General features: G+C 51.5%; 1 protein-coding gene and 1 long non-coding RNA gene across 2 annotated transcripts in view; one reads left to right on the top strand and one right to left on the bottom strand.

Moving 5' to 3' along the window:
* The window catches only part of N4BP1 (NEDD4 binding protein 1), a 75,580-nt gene extending 67,865 nt beyond the window's left edge, over positions 1 to 7,715 (top strand). Inside the window, exons 6-7 of the mRNA XM_033218338.1 lie at positions 175 to 282; positions 3,191 to 7,715. Coding sequence (XP_033074229.1) covers positions 175 to 282; positions 3,191 to 3,548 — 466 coding nt within the window. The 3' untranslated portion in view covers positions 3,549 to 7,715. The remainder of the gene's footprint in view (positions 1 to 174; positions 283 to 3,190) is intronic.
* The window catches only part of LOC117087758, a 77,859-nt gene that overhangs the window by 44,244 nt on the left and 13,827 nt on the right, over positions 1 to 19,788 (bottom strand). Inside the window, exon 2 of the long non-coding RNA XR_004438903.1 lies at positions 19,388 to 19,500. This is a non-coding gene — a long non-coding RNA (uncharacterized LOC117087758). The remainder of the gene's footprint in view (positions 1 to 19,387; positions 19,501 to 19,788) is intronic.

The raw sequence follows: 19,788 nt of genomic DNA, 5'->3' as shown, positions 1-19,788 counted from the left end.
AGACATTAAAAGGGTTTCACTTGGTTGTTTTCCCCACTTTTAGGCAGTTGAGCAGTCTTAGGGTTTGTAGGCTGACCTGACCGTTGCTTTGGCATTGGGTGGCTGCTTTGGGATCCTTTAGGCCCTGGGCAGTGAGGACCCTGTTTCTCAGCCTCATGGTGTTCTGTGTTGTAGGCTGCTGCAGTACACGTTCGTAGGGGACATATTTATGGTTCCTGATGATCCTCTGGGAAGAAGTGGACCTCGATTAGAGGAGTTTCTTCAGAAGGAAGTCTGTCTTAGGTATTTCCTTTTTCAGATTGTCTTATATTAAAACGTCTGTTTCAACTCTTTGTGCTTTAGTGCAAGTGCTGTCTTTATCGACTAGAAATGGCATTTAAAAATTATTATTATTATTATTATTATTATTATTTTGACACAAGGCCTTGCTCTCTCACCCAGGCTGGAACACAGTGGCATAATTTCAGCTCACTGCAACCTTTGCCCCGCCGGGCTTCAGCGATCCTCCCACCTTAGCCTCACGAGTAGCTGGGACCACAGGCACATATCACCACGCCCAGCTCTTTTTTTGTATTTTTGGTAGAGACAGGGTCTTACCATGTTGCCCAGGCTGATCTGAAACTCCTGAGCTCAAGGAATCCGCCTTCCTCAGCCTCCCAAAGTGTTGGGATTGTAGGCATGAGCCACCATACCTGGCCAAAAAAATTTTTTTAAGCCTTAAATTTAGTGCTGGTTTCATATATTTGGAAGCTAATGTAGCAAGCATCCCAGATTTTCAACTGTAGTCCTTTCAGTTTTCATCCTAGGAAAAGACAGAAGCCAAACTTTTTTTGTGGGTTTATTTTTATTGATTTTTTTTTTTTTTTGAGATGGAATTTCACTCTTGTGGCCCAGGTTGGAGTGCAATGGCGCGATCTTGGCTCACTGCAACCTCTGCCTCCCAGGTTCAAGTAATTCTCCTGCCTCAGCCTCCCGAGTAGCTGGGATTACAGGTGCACGCCACCACGCCTGGCTAATTTTTTGTATTTTTAGCAGAAACGGGGTTTTGCCATGTTAGCCAGGCTGGTCTCAAACTCCTGACCTCAGGTGATCCACCCACCTCAGCCTCCTAAAGTGATGGGATTACAGGCGTGAGCCACGTCATCCAACCTTTTTGTGGGTTTAAAAAGACAAAGCCAGGGTCAGGTGTTGTGGCTCATGCCTATAATCCCATCACTTTGTGAGGCCAAGGCAGGTAGATCACTTCAGGTCAGGAGTTCAAGACCATCCTGGCCAATATGGTGACACCATGGCTCTACTAAAAATGCAAAAATTAGCTGGGTGTGGTGGTGCATGCTTATAATCCCAGCTACTCGGGAGGCTGAGGCAGAAGAATCACTTGAACCCAGGAGGCAGAGGTTGCAGTGAGCCAAGATCACGCCACTATACTACAGCCTGGATTACAGAGCAAGACTCTATCTCAAAAACAAGCAAACAAACAAACAAAAAAACAAAGCTGTTTTTCCAAGCTGGTGGTCACTTACTGGCGAATACTACTTAGGTTCATCATGTATGTGTGAGAGCTCTCCCTCTGAACCATGAGTGCCTAATGGGCTCATTTTGTATGTGTGAGTGTCTTTTTACATTCATTTTCTAAAGTCATTTGCTTTGAACATGTTATGCTTATATTAATTACTTACTGCTCAGGAATCACTGCCTGGGGGAACTGACCATTACTTTCTACCTTCACTGAATGGAAAAGCCAGTATTCCATATTTATCTGAAAATGATTTGGTAGTTTAGGTTTTCTTTGTTGTAGTTTGGATTTGTTTTGTTTTTAGGACACCTTGTTAGTGGTTGTTTCTGTTTTCAGAATTCTTAGGTAACAGACATTAACCAACGATGCCTGTGAACCTAACAGGCAGATCATATGACCCCATGACTGATGTTTACTCTTTAAAAACTAAACCAGACTGCACTTCTGTGCATTCCCAACTGGTATTTGCATGGGGGTGTGATGTGGGGGTCTAAGCTGAGAGGAAGACACACAGCTCTCTCAGCATTTTTAGGCAGTAACACTTTCCAGCCGATCTTTTCCATTTGTAGCGGGAACCATTGGGAGTTGTAGGTTTGGATTCAGTGGTCGGTGGTGATGGGTTTTTTTTTTTTTACATGGTGGTCTGTTCTACCTAGGAGACCACTACAATTTCAGCTCCCTGGTCTTGTGAATCATTTCTCTTTTGAGCCTTTGGGTTTCATGACACAGATGAGGACTTAAATCCCAAACGCCATGCTTCTCTACCCACATGAAGAGAATGGCAGCCATTTTCCACACCTGGTACACTCATCAGTCCATCTCGTTTTCCTTCCCCACATCTGAACTTGGAAATCCCCTGCTGGGCTTCAGGCCCAAGGCCTGTGTGTGAGTATCAGTCACGTCTGTGGGTCACAGTTAGCAGAAGGAGAGTCCTCTGCTTCCTCCCACTCCTTGAGCAACCTGGCACGGGGTCTGCCCTGCCTGCCTTTTCACTCTCACCTGGTGGCTTTTTGTAGAGCTGCTCACAAATTGGTTAAGAAGTTGGGAATCACTTCCATCACAGAGGGGCTGTTGAAGTTGAGCTTTTGAAGTTGGGGAAACTTCAGTTAGCCTCATTTCTCGCCTGCAGGTCGAGTCCAGTGGGAGGCTTTTGAGTGATACAGATGCCCTCCCTGTACACACATACTCGTACACACCCATGTACATACAAGTGTGGGCACCCACCCACACCTCATCTAGACTGAGTTGGTGGGGACTGCCACTCTCCCCAAAAGGAGTCTCTTCTGATTTCTGTTAACCAGGGTCCTGCACAAAATCAAAATCTTGAGAAGAGTAAGACCCTGTTAAACCTTTTGAAAGTTCCCAAGGGCACCCTGGTTAGAGCCAAACAGCTGGATGGGGTCAGTCCTCACAGCAGAAGACCTGGGAGGGCGGTGCTCCCTCACAGAGCACACTCATTCCCTGTCACACCTTGAGATGGCATCAGTGGAATCCCCGCAGGCTCCTCTGTGGGCAGCTGATGTCACCACCTCCACCTCAGTCTTGCATCCTGCCTTTGGAAGCCAGGGAGTGGCATCCTGAGCCTCAAGGCCTGCCACAGCTACCTTCTAAAATATCTCCATGATTTTTTATTTACTTATAACCCAACTCACCAGGACTTGCTTCCATTCACAGAGATATGCAGCCCCTACTCAGTGCCCTGCCAAATGTGGGCATGTTTGACCCCAGCTTCAGAGTCCCTGGCACCCAGGCAGCCAGCACCAGCCACCAGCCTCCGACCCGGATTCAGGGAGCCCCTTCAAGTCACTGGCTCCCTCAGCAGCCCCACTTCCCACTGCTGCCAACCCTCCCCAATCTCCAGCAGAACCTGCCCATGCCAGCTCAGCGATCTTCTGCAGAAACCAACGAGCTGAGGGAAGCCCTTCTGAAGATCTTTCCTGACTCAGAGCAAAGACTGAAAATAGACCAGATCTTGGTGGCCCACCCATACATGAAAGATCTAAACGCGCTGTCTGCCATGGTGTTGGATTGAAGATTGTGCTGAAAAGCTTGCGCTCAGGGCTGGCTGATCAAACTCAAGCTCACACCTGTACCTGATGGGAATGTGAAGAAACTTATTTCCCGGTGTAAACGCAGTTGTATAGAAAAAAAAATGTTTTGTGTATAAATCTGGGTTTTCAAAACCAGCCTTTTTCTATATATAAATTATGCTGCTATTACAGATTTAACATTTTCTGTTAAAGGAAAGTCTACATTTTCTGCCTGTTCAGAACTGTTTAATAGCAGTTACTCTTGAGTGTATTTACCTTTTTATGTTTTTTAAACTATTTTCCTTAAAGCCGAAAATATTGCCAAATGGATATGGTTAGCCTTTATAAATAAATAAATAAAAAAAAGAGTTGCTTTCTTAAGCAACTTAAGCAAGACCTCTTAAAGTATATTTTCTTGAGATGAATATGTCCCGTCACTACCATGAAGTGTGCTCACCCTTCCAGCCTCCTCTGCCCTCACCCCCGGAGTTAAGAGTGGATAAGAGTTGGTTTGTTCTGCAGTCTTTGGTTGGAGCATTGTGAAAGTGGACCCGCGGTGCCACTAGATGGCACTTGGTGCCTAGCCGTGGTGAATGACCAGGGCGAAGTTAGACTCACAGGATACCGGGGCTAGAAGATACTGTGGAGGCCATGGAGTCCCACCCTTCTTCCCCTTCCATCCTGCGCAAAAGGGGACAGCCCAGTGTGCACGCCGTCTGGCCATACCCATAACCACAGCCACAGTTGAGGAGTGGCCAGGCAGGCAGCAGGCTCCCCAGCCAGGGCTTGACACGCTTACAGGCTAAGGCCTCCACACACCTGGCCTGGCTCTGGAAGTCACTTCTTAGCTTCTGAACACCATAGCGGGTTGTGAGGAAGTTTAATAAAGAGCCTGGTCACTGGCCATCTTGTGTCCGCAACTGCAGAAGACGCCCTGATGTGGAATTTGTACTGCTTTGCCAAAAAATGGTTTTCTACTCTCAAAAATGACCCAAGCCAATAAATAGCATTAGTAGCTTCTGTTGTGGGGAGGGAGTGGGGGGCCAGAGCCCCTGTATTTATTTTCCCTGTGTTCGTCTCTCTGGTGTCCTCCTAAACAGCCTTTCCTGTGAGTCTTTTTCAGAATTGATATCTTAATATTGTCTGTTCTAGGTGTTGCCCAAATTCAGTGTCAGTGAAGTTCTTTTCCTTGGCAATCTTCACATCTTGACTCTTACTGTCTGGACCTTCAAAGGGCTTTGTATTTTACACCTGCGCCCCCAGGCTGCTCATAGTCGGCTTCCTGCCTGTCCGTAGATCATGTCTCTCCTGGGCCTAAGGAGTGGAGGCTGAGGAGTCAGTGCTGGTTTGTTCATGGTGAGGGGACTGGGGGGCATCCCAGAGTGCTACCTCCAGGCCTGCTTATTGGTTTTGTTTGATTGCTGCATCCTTCAAGGGATGAATCCAGAGCTCTCCATGAGGCCAGGCTTGTCCTTCAATCATGTTTCCTCTCAGATGCGTCCGTGATGCCTCCTGATGTGGAACTGGTTGTTCATTGTTTGGACCGGTGGCCAAGTCACCCAGCTGTGGAAGCAGAGGTAGAAGACAAGGCCAGCCAGGAGGGCGACTTCAGTCACAGCTCCCATGCCTCAGCTTTGCACCTGTTTTCAAAAGCACAACTGAGGTATGTGGACTGGGGCTGTCTTGCAGTGACTCTGGCCTTCTGGCTCACGGTTCGGTCCAGCAGTCTGGCTGACCCACTATTTCTCCTCTGCTTCAGAGAGGAAACCCAGGAGACGCCCTGACCGCCAGACTCAGTTTTCACCCATGCTGGCTGGTGCTGGCTAGGCTGAAGGGGTCACCACTTCTCCCGGCTCCAGAAGCTATTTGACCCTTGACATTTGAATTCTGTAAGTCTTTCTGTTCTGACTATTGCTTCGGAGAGATAGGCCTGGCCCCTTTCCCTTTCTTGGCTGTGGGAAGGAAGGAAGAGCAAAGTGCTCATTGGTTCCCTTCATCAGTGACAGCATGAGACGGAATTCATCATTCCTTCCGAAACCCCTCAGGTTTAGTTAAATTTAATATTTAAAAACCCAAATTATCAAACCATTAAAAACTCATTACTGGTTCTCAGCCTCCTCCAGTACTAGCCTCAGTGTGGCTGCTGCGTATCTGTAGCCTGTCTACCTCCTGCAGCGGGGCCGCCCGCCGCTTCCCTGTCTACTGCTCAGGCTCTCCCACTGCGTGGCATCCATGTAAAGGAGCTGGCAGGAGAGAGAGGTCACCCTCATTCAACAGGCGGGATGTCTGTTGCTCAGAGAGGTTGTCCTGAGGGGCTGGGTGATTCCCTGGCCTACATTCTTCCCGAGGCTGCAGGCCACTGTCTTCGGGAGTAAAAGAGCCTTGTCTGACCTTAATGCAAGCAGTCTGTTTGAACCCCTGTAGGCTGCATTCAGGAGACAGAAGGTGTCTGGGCCATCCTGGATGGCCGGTCAGCATTGCTAGGCAGGCTCGGCTATGTGGCTGGGACTCAGGCCTGGGTGGCTTTTGAGACCAGTGAAGGGAGAGCCGGCCTCCTGCCCATGCAGGCTTGTGGCACGGCTGGGATATGAGGGAGGACTCAGATCTACACACAGAAATGCCTCTTTTCCCTGCCCTCCCCCAGCTCCCACCTGCCTCCCACATCTCAGTTGTGGCTGCCCGTGGGACCGTCCCTCAACCCCTTTCCTCGCACCTCCTCGTCTTCACCCAGTTCCTGCAGTGTCTCTGACCCACACCCCCCGCCTCCTGGCCGACTTGCCCAGGCAGTGGCTCTGGCTCACCTCCATCTGTTCATCACCTTCCTCCCCAGTGTTGCCATTTATCTCAGATGTTTCAGATTGAAACAGCCTGATTCCCAGAAGAATCCTCTTCATTCATTGCTAGTGCTTCCCCTCACCTCCCACTCTCCACTTCCCAGTTTGCAAATGTGGCTTTCACCCACCAAGTGAAAGTGGACTGAGAGCAGCCCTTGGGGACAGCCCGGTGCCTGGCTGCAAGGCCGCGCTGGGGCTGTCTTGGTGGCACACATGGCTTGACTGGACTTTCCCTGCTTCCCACCACTTCCCTCACTCCCAGACCTCCCTCATTCTTTTTGTCTCTTCTTTTTGCCTAAAGCCAGCCCTTAACACCCTATTCTTCCTCAGCAAGTGGTTTGCAGACTAGCTGGAAAGTGCAGCTGGTATTAAGAATGCAGGTTACCGGGCATGACCCAGCAGATGCTTGCCCAGTAGTTCTAGAGAAGGCCCGGAATCTGCAAATGAGCACATTCCCCAGGCAGTTCCCATGCAGGTGATCCACGGACCACATGTTGAGAAACTGCAGTCAGCCTTAGGGCCACACTGTCCCTGTCCCCACTGTCCCCTCTCTGTAGTGACCTCCGGCCCTGCCCTTCAGGAGTGCACTTCCCACTCTACCAGGAAGCCCTATGGCATCCTCAGGCTCCGAAGACCCGCAGCCTGCTCTGGGTCCCTCCCTCCTTCCACACCACCCTCCATATGATCCCCTGCTCTGCCCTCAGGCTTCACTGGCCCCTGCCCGCTACTCCTACTCTCAAGACACCCAGGGGTGGTGGGCCCTAACTGGCCAGCCCCTCCCAGCGCTGTCCTCTGCCATCAAGACACCGCAGCGCAGCCAGATTTACCTTCCAGTAACATACTTCTAGTCACCCCTCCTCCTGCGAAGTGATCTGCAATGGCTGTTTGACCAGAGCACCAAGTTCACACCTCCTGAGCTTGGTGTCTGTGGCTGTCCACCTCCCAGCCATACTTGACTGTCCCCAAATGCTCCCTGTGGCCACACGTTTCCCATGACCTGTGGGCTCCGCAGGTGGACCTCTCTCTGCTAGAGATGCCCTTCTCTCAAATGGCTCCCCTCCTGGAAGGACCAGCCTGAGTCTCGTCCCCTTTCCAGTGCTTCTGCCAGAAGCAGCCCCATGATGTTCTGTGACTGCACAGCACTTTGTGTCTTGCTTTGGGCACTTGCCGCTCTGGCTGGTGCTGCCGCTGCTGATTGTGTACTGTGTCTTGCTGCCCTTTCTAGACTGTGAGCTCCTCGCGGGCAGGGACCGCCTGTTTTCTCTGTATTTCCCACAGCGCCTAGCACAGTGCCTTGCACTTGATAGGTGCTCAATAAATGTCTGCTAAACTGAACTGGAGAACAGTGCCTTCTTGACTGCGGCATCTGGCAGCAGGACCAGTAAGAGGCCGGGAATCCACCGCCCTCTGGTGGGACATTGGGGTGGGACTGGGGTCACTCCACTCCCTTCTCCCTCCCCTGCCAGGCTCCAGCACACAGCATCCTGGGCACATGGATCCGGTGAGGGGTACCTGGCGCAGGCTGCGTACCAGATGCACTCAGGCTTCCTGGCCAGGGTCGACACCTGGCCCAAGCTACGCCAGTCCGAGTCACTCCTGGCTGGAGAGTTCTGTGGTAGTGGGAATCGTGGGATGCCAGGCCCAGATCTGTCAGAAGCCATTTTCCACCCTGGGGGAAGCCGACCTGTGGCAGGAAAGAAGCGACAATGTGAGAGAGGTTCGGGGCAGCATGAGCCTCGGGTTCCCATTGTCAGGAAAGCGCTTCCTCAGATGTCGCCACACCCCAGTATTCTCACACACTTCCCTTTTTGCTTAAGCTGGTCATTCCAGTTGGATTTACATCCCTTGAAATCGAGTCTTGAGTAACATGTGTTACTGTCTTTAGCAAGGATTTGCAGATTGTTTAGAAAGGTCCAAAGACGTGCACAAACAGGGCTTCAGGAGTGCCCACCCCAGTCAGAAAATGCTAGAAGAGGCCGACCATTTTGGAGTTGGGTAACTTGAAACTCAGGCCTGAGGCCCCTCAGCAGAGAACTCGGCCTGGCCTTGAGCTGTTCCCTGCTGCCGTGGCTCTGTGCCCATCCCACTGCCTCTTCAGTCCCCTGACGGCAGTTCTTGTCCCCAGTTCCCTAGTTGGGCAGATGCCAGCACTGTTCATTTGGAGTTTGAACTTTCTGTACACTTCAGAAGTGTAAGCATTATTTTATTATGCCTATTTTACAGATGAGGAAACTCAGTAATCATGCTTTCTACTTCAAGGGTGACTTGAGGAATAAACATGGTTCTTAGAACTGTGCCCAACCCAGAGCCCTGCTTGGTGGCTGCTACTGGGGCTCTGATCAGCAGCCCTGCGGACACCTACCTAACTATTCCCCACCCTTCCAGGTCATCCCACACCCCCACCAGCCAGGTCTTATCTCCAAGTGCTGAGCCATCATCCTCCAGGTTCTGAACACACTCCTTTATCCCTGTGGGCCAACAGTGAGGGTGCTTAGGTTAGGGCCTGCGTTTCTTTCAGTGTCTCAGCAGGGCCGTGGGAAGTCCAGCTGTGGTCTAGAGAGGACATTGTTCCTTGAACAAGGCAGGCACTCAGGAGAGTCCCTCGGGTGCCATCACCAGAGAGAGTACCCGGAGGAAGTGGGCACAGCCACTGCCTGCCCGCAGGGTGCTGAGAAAGCTGAGGCCGGCAACCAGTGCTGTGTCCTCACCACCCATGTGTCCAGCAAGCTTCTGTCTCCTTTAATCCTCACCTCACTCCTGAAGTGCTGCTATTATCTCCATTTTGCAGAGGAGGAAACTGAGATACAGAGATGCTTAGGAACTTCCATTTCTTCAGCTAAGATGTCCAGGATTTAGGATTTGAATTCCAATGGGCCATCCCACCTCCCTGAAAGGCAAAGCTGCCCCAGAGGTGACTCGGCAGCCGGTATGGCGCCTAAGATCCCTCCACCCTTCAAGGAAAAGAATTGAGGGCCCACGACAGACCTGGGTCAAGGCTGTCAGTCTTCAGGGCACAGGGAGGCTACGGAAGGAAGCTGCCTGTCCACTTCCTGCGTCGTGGGCCTGTATCCAGCCCTGTTCCTGCGGGAGGATGCCAAGAGTATATTTTTTTAAAGAAGTTGACCAGTTCTGCAGAAGCTCTGTCAGGAGTGAGGCCATGCATGCATCCATCAGAGCCGCCTTGTGCTTCATTTCGGGAAACACAGATGAGTTGATGTTGATTGGAAACTGTGGCCCTTTTCCCAGCTCAGGTTCCAATCCCCTCCACACCGAGGGTGCCAAGGCTGGGGACATTACTGGGGAAATGGGCTGGGCAGGCAGGGATTTGCCCAGAAACAGAGCAGAAGTACCCACAGCCAGTGCTGGAGCCAAAAGCCCAGAGGCTTAGGGCTTCTTGAACCAGCCCCCTTCCACCCCTTCCTGCCTAGTGGCTTCAGGTCCCAGAGTCCCAGGACTCCAAACCGCAGACTCCAGCCTTTGGGGCTTTCCTTCCCCAGCCCCGAGTCCCCAGGGAGCCCTGCTTGGCCCCACAGCCCGAAACCCAGTCTGGGGTCAGGCCTGGGCAGGCCCTGTCCTCCCCTCCTCCCTGCTTCTAGTGAGAAGAGGAGGAGGCGGCCTCCCCAAAAAAGAATGCGCTTGTCTGCCCGCCTGTCTGGCTCCTGGATCCGTCTAAAGTTTCAGCCACCAAAACAGGCAGCAGGAAGGAGAGGGCCTCCCGCAGCCTGTCCCCAGCAGCTGCGCACACAGACTTGCTCAGGGGACTTCCCCCAAACCAGGGTGTCTCTCGATGCCAGTAGGACCTTCTCCCCTTGCCAGCCCCTCAGGATCCCTGGCATGTCACACCTCCACTCTGAGAAGGGCTGGGAACCCTTACTTCTTCCTGCTGTGTGGCAAAGGGACATGAGGCCCAGCTGGTGAGGGGTGGGGCCCAAACCCCTCATCCCCTCAGGATGCTGCACCTTCCCAGCCCCTCCGGGTTTCCTCCATCCCTGATCTTGAGCAGCCACTGCATGCAGGGGACAGTGCCCGGGAAGGGAGAGAACAACCAGAATGGCCCTTTTTCTGAAGTCCTCATGCCCAGTCAGCCTGTGGGGTGAGGGCATCACCTGCTCCTGCACTTACTGTCTGTGACCTTGAGAAAGTTAGGCAGCCTCTCAAGGCCTCAGGCCCTCATCTGTCATGGGCTAGAGCTGCTGCCCTCAGAGCTGGTGGTCTGTGACCCGGTCTGAGCATTGGGATCCCCAGGGGCAGCGCTGCCCAGGCCACACCCCAGACCTGGGAGATCAGAATCTGACATCCATGTTTTCTGGTAATCCCAGGTGACCCGGCGTGCCCTCACGATTGAGAACCACCTCCCTACTAAAGAGTAGTTGCAATGGTTGCAACCAGTACTGAATCCTAAGAAATGGGCCTGGCTCCTGGGAGAGTCCTTCCATCCTGAGTCCCATGGTGAGGAAGGCATCCAGGCCGGTGAGTGTTCCCTAGAATACACGTGGCTCTAGCCAGGATCCCTCAGGGCCTCATCTGACCTTTGATGGTTTTCAAATCCAAGGCCCTGCAGAGGCAGGATGCAGAGTGGGGCACAGAGCAGGGGAGGCCGGGACCCCTCCGGCTCCCTCCTCATTCCTGAGTGCCAGTGGGGCTGGCCTTGGCATCGGGTGTTTCTCCCGACCTGGCCCCGCTGTGTGTCCTCACCTCCTGACAGAAGCTGGCTTAATTACATGTGGGGACAATTTCTGCACGAAAGGGAGGAGAGCAGCTAGTACCCACTGAGCTTGCAAGCTTCTTTCCACAAAGCAGCACCTTCATCCTCCCCACCGCACACTCCCTGCAAACCCTGGTCACCATCCCACAGGCACCAGGGGCCTGAGAGCCCAGCAGGGCCAGCCACACTGCTGAGAAGGGAAGGAGGAGGCCACCCAGTGGAGAGCCCTCGTTTCAGTTGCAGTGTGGACAGAGGCCCGGCTGGCTTCGGTTGCCCATGGCCGTCAGCTGTTCGGTAAGGCAGGACTGAGTCCTGGTCTTATTCCCACATTTGTTCTTTCCACTGCCTCCCCTGAAGATAAGAGTTTCTTTTCCCTGTAAGCCTTTTCCAGTTGTCTGACACTCCCAGCTTTACCCCCGCCACCTCCCCAGTCTAGGAACTCTGGCTTTGAGGACCACCCAGAGCATCTCACATCTGTGGAGGTGGGGACAGTGAAGCGGGACTGCCGGTCACCCGGTCCCTCCCTCCGAGAACTCTGGCTCTAAGAAGGCACAAGGCATGGCCGGAAGAGGCCCTCGTCCACCATTTGGCCTCTGCGGAGGTGGCGTCCATCCCAGACCTTTGAGCACTCCAGCTTATCAGAATTACTATCCCCAGCCCAAACCACCCCTTTGGGGCTTGGAATCCCGGTATCACAGGGACGACCAGGAAAATCTGTGTCAGGGGCTGGGTCTGGGACCTGAGAACCCACCCTAATGTGAAATGACACATACGGGCCTGGACCCCATCCTTCTCCACAGCCCTTGCCAGACTGAAGACTCAGGCCACACCGCTTTGTTCTCAGGCATCTCTCGCAGGGACCCCCCGGCCCAGCCAGAGCTGCTCAGCATCTTCTCAGTTGAATCTATCTCTACAGCAGCCCAGCAGGGTAGGCAAACATGGTTATCCCACCTCCCAGACGAAGAAACTGAGGCACAGCCGATCTGTGATTAGCAGAGACAAGACTTGAACCCAGGTCTCCACGCTCTGAAAGCAGCACTCTGTCCCTCCACAGAATGGCTCAGGAATCCACAGCTAGGTGGCCATTCATTCATGCCTTGACGTCTACCACCCTCTGTTTATAGCTTCTGCATACTAAATGTCTGCTGGGATGGGCCACTGTGGAGGCCTCATAGGGCAGGGAAATCAGAGCCTGGAAGTGCAGATGGGGTGGAAGGGAGCTAACTGGGCTGGGGAGGGGTGCTGTGGATAGGAGAGCGCTCGCACAAGGAAACAGCAAATGGAAAGGAAGTTTCCATGGGGGAGCTTTAGAAGAACTCATAGGTATCTTGGGGCTGGAGAAGTCAGGGAAGAGGGTCTGGCTATATCCTAAGGGATGTGTTCTGCCTCCTCTCCCCAGTGTGGAAGGCCACCTGGGTGCACACTCTCCTCTGGAAAACCCTTCCCAAGCCTATGTTTCTGGACCTTGGAGATGACTCTGCCTCCAACCCTCACTGACTCTTGGAACAAGATGGCAACCTGAGTTTCCAGTTAACCTAGCTCTATTCCTGGGGCATATTAAGGGCGTGGTAGGGTCGAGATGGGGGCTTTCGATGCATGGACGACTCACTGTTCAGCTGCTCCCAATGTCTGTTCTGGGGGGCTCAGCCTGTCAGTAGCATGAGGTGGCCCAAAGGTCCTGGTACCAGATGATGGGGCTCAGTCTTCCCAAGACGGCCGAGATGAGCCAGCTCCTCTGCAGAACCCACCGTCTGTCTGCACCTCTGGCCTCCATGTGCACCCTCCTTGAAGGGCCAGGACCCAGGAGAAAGTTAGCCCTGCTACCTAAGACTACATAGTTCACAGCCTTCTCTGGGAGCAGGAAAATGCATCTGGTTCCTCTTTGGGGAAAAAAAAATCAAGTTTTTTTTGGGGGGGGGGGCATTTAATGGAGCACAGTCATTCCTAATCATGACTTAATGTGTGTAACTTCTACTCAGGAGGATCCCTTAACTGCCTGGAGTCTCAGTGTCCCCTGTCTGTACACTTGGTCACCCTGGTTTGCAAACGAATACCATTGTCCATTTACATCCAGCAAGCCCTACATAACCAGGGTTGGGCTAGTTCTTTTTCCTTTAGTCATCCTTTTTTTTGAGGTGGAGTTTTGCTGTGTCATCCAGGCTGGAGTGCAATGGCACAATCTCAGCTCACTGCAACCTCCGCCTCCTGGGTTCAAGCAATTCTCCCACGTCAGCTTCCCAAGTAGCTGAGATTACAGGTGACTGCCACCACACCTGGCTAATTTTTGTACTTTATAGTAGAGACAGGGTTTCGCCATGTTGGCCAGGCTGGTCTTGAACTCCCAACCTCAGGTGACCCACCCACCTGTGAGCCACCACACCCAGCCACAACCTCAACTTTGTATAAATTTTTAAAAGGCTTCACTCTGGAATACTATGCAGCCACAAAAAAGAATGAGATCATGTATTTTGTAGAAACATAGATGTAGCTGGAGGCCATTATCCTTAGCAAACTAACACAGGAATAGAATACCAAATACCACATGTTCTCATTTACAGGTGGGAGCTATTAATAAATGATGAGAACTGATGGACACAAAGAAGGGAACAACAGACACTGGAGCCTACTGGAGGGTGAAGGATGGAAGAAAGGAGATTAGGAAAAATAATACACAACAAACCCCCATGACACAAGTTCACTTATATAACAAACCTGTACAGGTACCCCTGAACTTAAAAGTTAAATTTGGGGGGAAAAAAAACAGGCTGGCCAGGCATGGTGGCTCATGCCTGTAATCTCAGCACTTAGGAGGCCGAGGCGGGCGGATCATCTGAGGTCAGGAGTTCGAGACTAGCATGACCAACGTGGTGAAAACCCATCTCTACTAGAAATAGAAAAAAATTAGCTAGGCATGGTGGCGCATGCCTGTAATCCCAGCTACTCAGGAGCTGAGGCAGGAGAATTACTTGAACCTGGGAGGCAGAGGTTGAAGTGAGCTGCGATCGCGCCACTGCACTCCAGCCTGGGCAACAGAGTGAGACTCCATCTCAAAGCGAAAAAAACACAGCATCACTCATCTTCCTCCTGTACAGGACAGAACAGGACCCTTTTCATTGTATTTTGTTATTTTTAGTTATTTATTTATCTTTAGAAACGGGATTGAGCTACCTACACTGGTCTCCAACTCCTGGCCTCAAGCGATCCTCCTGCTTCAGCTTCCTAAAGCACTGGGATTACAGGCATGAGCAACTGGGCCAGTCAAGGACCCTTTTTAAAGAGTGGGGAGAGAGATAGAGACAGAGACAGGGGTGGGGGGCATGGAGTGGAGAGAGAGTGTGGAAAGGCAGGGCCAGGGCTCCTGTGCATTGGAACACCTGATTTCCATGGCCGAGGAGAAATCATCGCCCACAGCCTTTGTCGTGTTCAGAATTGGCCAAGCCCGAGAGCTGGGGGTCCCCCGCCTCCCCTAAGGCTTTGACTTCCTGCCAAGGGGAACTTCCACAGAGCAAATCTATAGAAAACCAACTGGGCACAGCTTTCCAAGAAAAAGAGAACTTTTTTCTTGTCTTTAAAAATGGTATGAAATTGTCAGAATCATATGTCCAGGTGGTGGAGAGAAGTAGCAAAAAGAAGGCAGTTTCATGTTTGAAGTTGGAGTGCTGGAGGAATCACGGTCCAGCTGGCCTGTGCTTGGGATGTCTCTGCAGCACTCTGCTCCCTCCCTCTATGGGAGTGTGCTCCTCGCCTGCCCGTCCTGCACTTGGTAATTGCAACCATCTGTTCAGAGTGGAAACGCACACTTCCAGGCCCAGGCACGGCTGCTCTCTGAAGGGTCGTTGTAGGGCAGCGAGGGCGGAAGTCCCTCCCCGTGTCACCCACAGCCATCTCCTCTCAGTCAAACACAGCCCAGTTCTGGTTCCAGCTCTTCTGTGGACTCCCTTGGGCTTGCCTCTTCCCTTCTCCGGGTATCAGTGTCCAAGCACGTGAACATATGTGAGAGTCCCCACCCGGCTGCTGGGTGGGGCGGCTGTGAACCCATGGAGGACTAGGAGAGCACTGTGAGATTTGGGAGAGGTGGTGCTTCAGCATCAGCTCCAGGCCCCCTCTTCCAGGAAGTCTCCCGTGGAGCCCCACCTGAGTACATCAGCCTCTGGCAGCTTGTACTGTCCCTCCATGCAGCTGTCATTTTTGGGGCAGCTTCTGTGTTCAGTCAGGCACAGGAAGCACATGGCTGTTAGCGACTCAGCATGGCTTCTGCCCTTGTGCAGCTGTGGCCTCAATCACTCAGCTGGCCGGCATCTCCCATTACTCCCACTAGGCTGGGGTTCAGGGCAGTGAGCAGGTTCTGCACCTTGCACTTCTACATGTTTCCACTGCAAGAACAGACACCCTCCCAACCTGGCTGACGCCAGAAGCAAATGTATCAGGAACACCGACAACATCAGCAGAAGCCAGGCCTGGCACCACTGCCATCACTGCTATCCAGCCCCATCTCCATCTCTGCTGGGCCAGAGTCTAGGCCCAGTTGCCATTCTGGCCCTGTCAGGTCTGGCTCTGTGCATCGTGGATGAGCCATGCCCTCATAAGCTTAGATCCCCATATCAGGATGAGAGCTGGGGGCTGACCTCTGAAGGCTCTTACAGCTCCAGCCTGCCCTGATTCTTGGAATCTCCTCTTCCCATCCAGAGCAGAGGAGGTCAACAACAGGAAGAACAAGCCAAAGCTGCCTTCGAAAACAAAATGGCATACGTATCTACCCTATGACCCAGGAGTGCCATTCCTAGGTATTTACCTAAGAGCATGAACCATATGTCCACACACACACACACACACACACGACTTGCCCAAGAATGTGAATAGCAGCCTTCTTGTTCCTAAAAGCCAAAGCTGGAAACAACCCAAGTGTGCAATAGGTAAGTGAATGCATCATGTAACTGTGGAACACCCTTATGATGGAATACTATGCAACAGATATGCAGACTAGTACATACAGTATATGCAGACTGCATGAGCAGATGCAGCAAGGTGAATGAATCTCCCAGGCGTTATGTTGAGTTTAAGAAGCCAGGCACAGAGTACACACACTCCATTTATATAAATTTCAAGAACAGGCAAAACTACATGGGAACAGCAGCCAGAGAGTGGTGGGGAGGGGAAGCACATAAAGGGACTTTCTGGGATGGTGGAAGTGTCCTTTATCTTGTTTTGCATGGTGGTTATATGGGTGTATACAACTATCAAAACATCGAACAATTAGGGTCTGTGCATTTTAATGTATGCAAATAATGCTTTAATTTCTTAAAATGATTGCGACCAGAAAATAAGCCAGAGCCCTCAGAGCAATGCACGGGACTGTGTCCTGCGTGTCCAGCCAGGGCCTGCTCTAGGCTCTGAAGAGCTTATCTATCTTGGTAGAAGTTAGCAGTTTCCAGGCCAGGAACATGAGAGTCCTACTTGCTCATTTTTCACAGGACCATTACCAAACAAGAGGACTAAGGGAATGAGGTGGGGAGGTAGGAGGACAGAAGGAGCTCTTCTAGGGTATCAGCTGCAGCCTGGGAGAAGGGCTCATTTATTCTGTGAACATTTATTGAGCATGTACTATGAGCCAGACATTATGGTGGGCACTGGAGATACAGCAGTGACCGAAAGACATGGTTCCTGGCCTCAGGGAGCTCTCTGGGAGAGACAGACATTGAGTAACTGATCACCCCAACAAGCACCTCACTCCTGGGGCAAGGACTGAGGATAAGCACAGGGAGCTCCGAGATCACAAGCCTGGAGTCCTCACCTCACTTGGGTATGGGAAGATCTCCTGGAGCCCTGCGTTCTGAAGGATGAGAACACGTTAGCAAGGCCAAGAGTGAGAGGGAGAGCATTCTGCCCCCCAAAAGTCAGAGCCAAGAGACGCTAACACAGGAGCCACCAACTCCAGTGTCTAAGAGGGCCAGGCCAGCAACAAAGTGTGAAGAGAAGAGTGTGAGTCCCCGTGGTGGGGGGAAGGGGAAACGCAGGTACACTGAGCGTGTGGCCATCTAGGAAGGAGGGAAGTTGTTTGTCGCCCTGTAGGATTGCAGGCCTGGTGGTGCCCCCTCTTCCCATTTTCCAAGAAAACTGAGAAATCTGAAGTTGTTAACATGTCCACTCATATCAATTTTTAAATCTTGACTCAAATTTTTTGATTACTTCTATAGATTCAAAGGAATCCCAATAAAAATTCCAGCAGGCTTCTTTGGGTGAAAATTTGCAAACTGATTGTAAAGTGTATACAGAAGGGCAAAGGACCTAAAATATCCAAAAATAATTTTGAAAAAGAACAACCAAGTTGGAGAACTCACACTACCTGATTTCTAGATTCACTATAAAGCTACAGTATGTTATGGGCTTGTTTGTTTTTGTAGAGATGGAGTCTCATTATGTTGCCCAGGCTGGTCTTGAGCTCCTGGCCTCAAGCAGTCCTCTAGCTTTGGCCTCCCAAAGTGCTGGGATTATAGGCGAGAGCCACTGCACCCCACCTAGGACATTATGCTATTGGCAAAAGGATGGACACAAAGATCAATGGAATAGATGGCAGTGTCCAGAAATAGGCTCATACAAATATGATTGATTGGTTCTTTTAAAACACTGTGGGCCAGGCACAGTGGCTCCCGCCTGTAATCCCAGCACTTTGGAAGGCTGAGGCAGGCAGATCACTTCAGGCCAGAGTTGCAGACCAGCCCGGCCAATATGGTGAAACCCTGTCTCTGCTAAAAAATATAAAATAATTAGCTGGGCATGGTGGCTTACACCTGTAATCCCAGCTACTCGGGAGGTTGAGGCACAAGAATTGCTTGAGCCTGGGAGGTGGAGGTTGCAGTGACCTGAGGTAGTGCCACTGCACTCCAACCTGGGCGAGACAGAGCAAGACTCTGTCTCAAAAAACAAAATCAAAGAAACCCCACTGTGATGACAATTCAATGGAGAATGGATATTTTTTTCGCAAATAATGTGTCCACATGGTGGGCAGACTCACTTTTAGATGGCTCCCAGGATCCCTTGCCTTTTGGTGTTCACACCTTAGTGGAACCCCTCCCCTTGAGTATGGGTGGGACCTGTGATTTGCTTCTAATCAATAGAGCATGACAAGCTACAGGAGGTCATTATCATGATTATGTTACATTATATAAGATTCCATTTTGCTAGCTGACTGCTCTAGACTCTCCTTGCTGTCTTGATTAAGTAAGCAGTCATGTTTGGGAAGTCCATGTGACAGGGACTTGTAGGAGACCTCTAGGAGCTGTGAGTGACCAGCAGGGAGCTGGAGCCCTCAGTACTCCAGCTACAAGGAAATAAATTCCACCAACAATCTGAATGAACTTAGAACAGATTCTCCCCAGTCAAGCCTCCAGATGAGAACACAGCCCACTGACACCGTGATTGCAGCCTGGGGAGATTCTAAGAAGAGGATGCAGCCAAACTGTGCAGAGACTGCTGGCCCCACAGAAGCTGTGATAAAATAAATGTGTATTGCTTTAAGCTGCTAAGTTTGTGGTCTTTATGCAGCACAGAAAACTAATATAATCAATAAACCAAAAATGAACCTCCAGCCATATTCATATCATATACAAAAATTAAATAGAAATGGATTATGGCCAGGCACAGTGGCTCATGCCTGTAATCCCAACACTTTGGGAGGCCAAGGTGGCGGATTACCTGAGGCCAGGAGTTTAAGACTAGTCTGGACGACATGGCAAAACCCCATCTCTACTAAAAATACAAAAATTAGCTGGGCATGGTGGTACAGCCACCCAGCTGTCTGTAATCCCAGCTACTCAGGAGGCTGAGGCACAAGAATCACTTGAACCCAGGAGGTGGAGGTTGCAGTGAGCAAAGATCCACTCCAGCCTAGGTGACAGAGCAAGACTCTGTCTCAAACAAACAAAAAAAGTGGATCATGTCTAAATGTAAAACTATAAAGCTTACAGAAAAAAATGAAAACACCAAATGCGGGTGGATATATTTGGACAGGTGGTAGCCAACACAGGAGCCTGATGAGGGTGAGAGTGATGCAGGGAGAGCCTCGTTGAGGCCCATCAGGACTTGGGGTCCACAGTGCCTGAGGTGGTTTGGGGGCCCATCAGGACTTGGGGTCCACAGTACCTGAGGTGGTTTGGGGGCAGCAACAGCCTTGGCTCCGGGCTCTCTGGTCCCCTCTTGTCCCCTCTCACTTCTAGCCCCCAATCCCTATATATTCTTTAGTTTGGTCCCAGTCTGGTTGGCTTAGTTGATGCCACCCCATGGGCATCCTTCATAGGTGGCTTACCAGCATTTGGACGCATGGTCCCTGGGTCAGTGCATACCCTGGTTCTAATCCATTTTCATCCTTGTGCACAGCCAGCCAGTTGCCGCCTCTGGGTGTGGGCTGTGGAAGGGAAGCTGGACAAGAAAGGTCCAGTGAGGAGGAGCACATCAGAAAGGTTTCTTCTCTTTGCCTCAGTCTCCTCTGTTGCCCAACAAGGGGTTGATCCTCTTCCATGCGCGCATTCTGAGGTTACCTAGAGACAGACCCAGGCTGGGGATCCTGTGGCCCTCTGGTGCCTCCCACGACACCCCTGTGGCCATCAGCCCCTGCCATGCTGCTGGGCTGCAAGCCCTGGCAAGGTGCAATTGCCAGGAAGCCCCAGCTGAGAAGGCTGGCAAGCAACTCTGTCAAAGGCAGGCAGG

Source organism: Trachypithecus francoisi, unplaced genomic scaffold (assembly GCF_009764315.1).
Source record: "Trachypithecus francoisi isolate TF-2019V2 unplaced genomic scaffold, Tfra_2.0 Lachesis_group10, whole genome shotgun sequence".
Taxonomy (NCBI): domain Eukaryota; kingdom Metazoa; phylum Chordata; class Mammalia; order Primates; family Cercopithecidae; genus Trachypithecus; species Trachypithecus francoisi.
The sequence above is the reverse complement of the archived record's forward strand: the minus strand, read 5'-3'. Positions and strand labels throughout refer to the sequence as shown.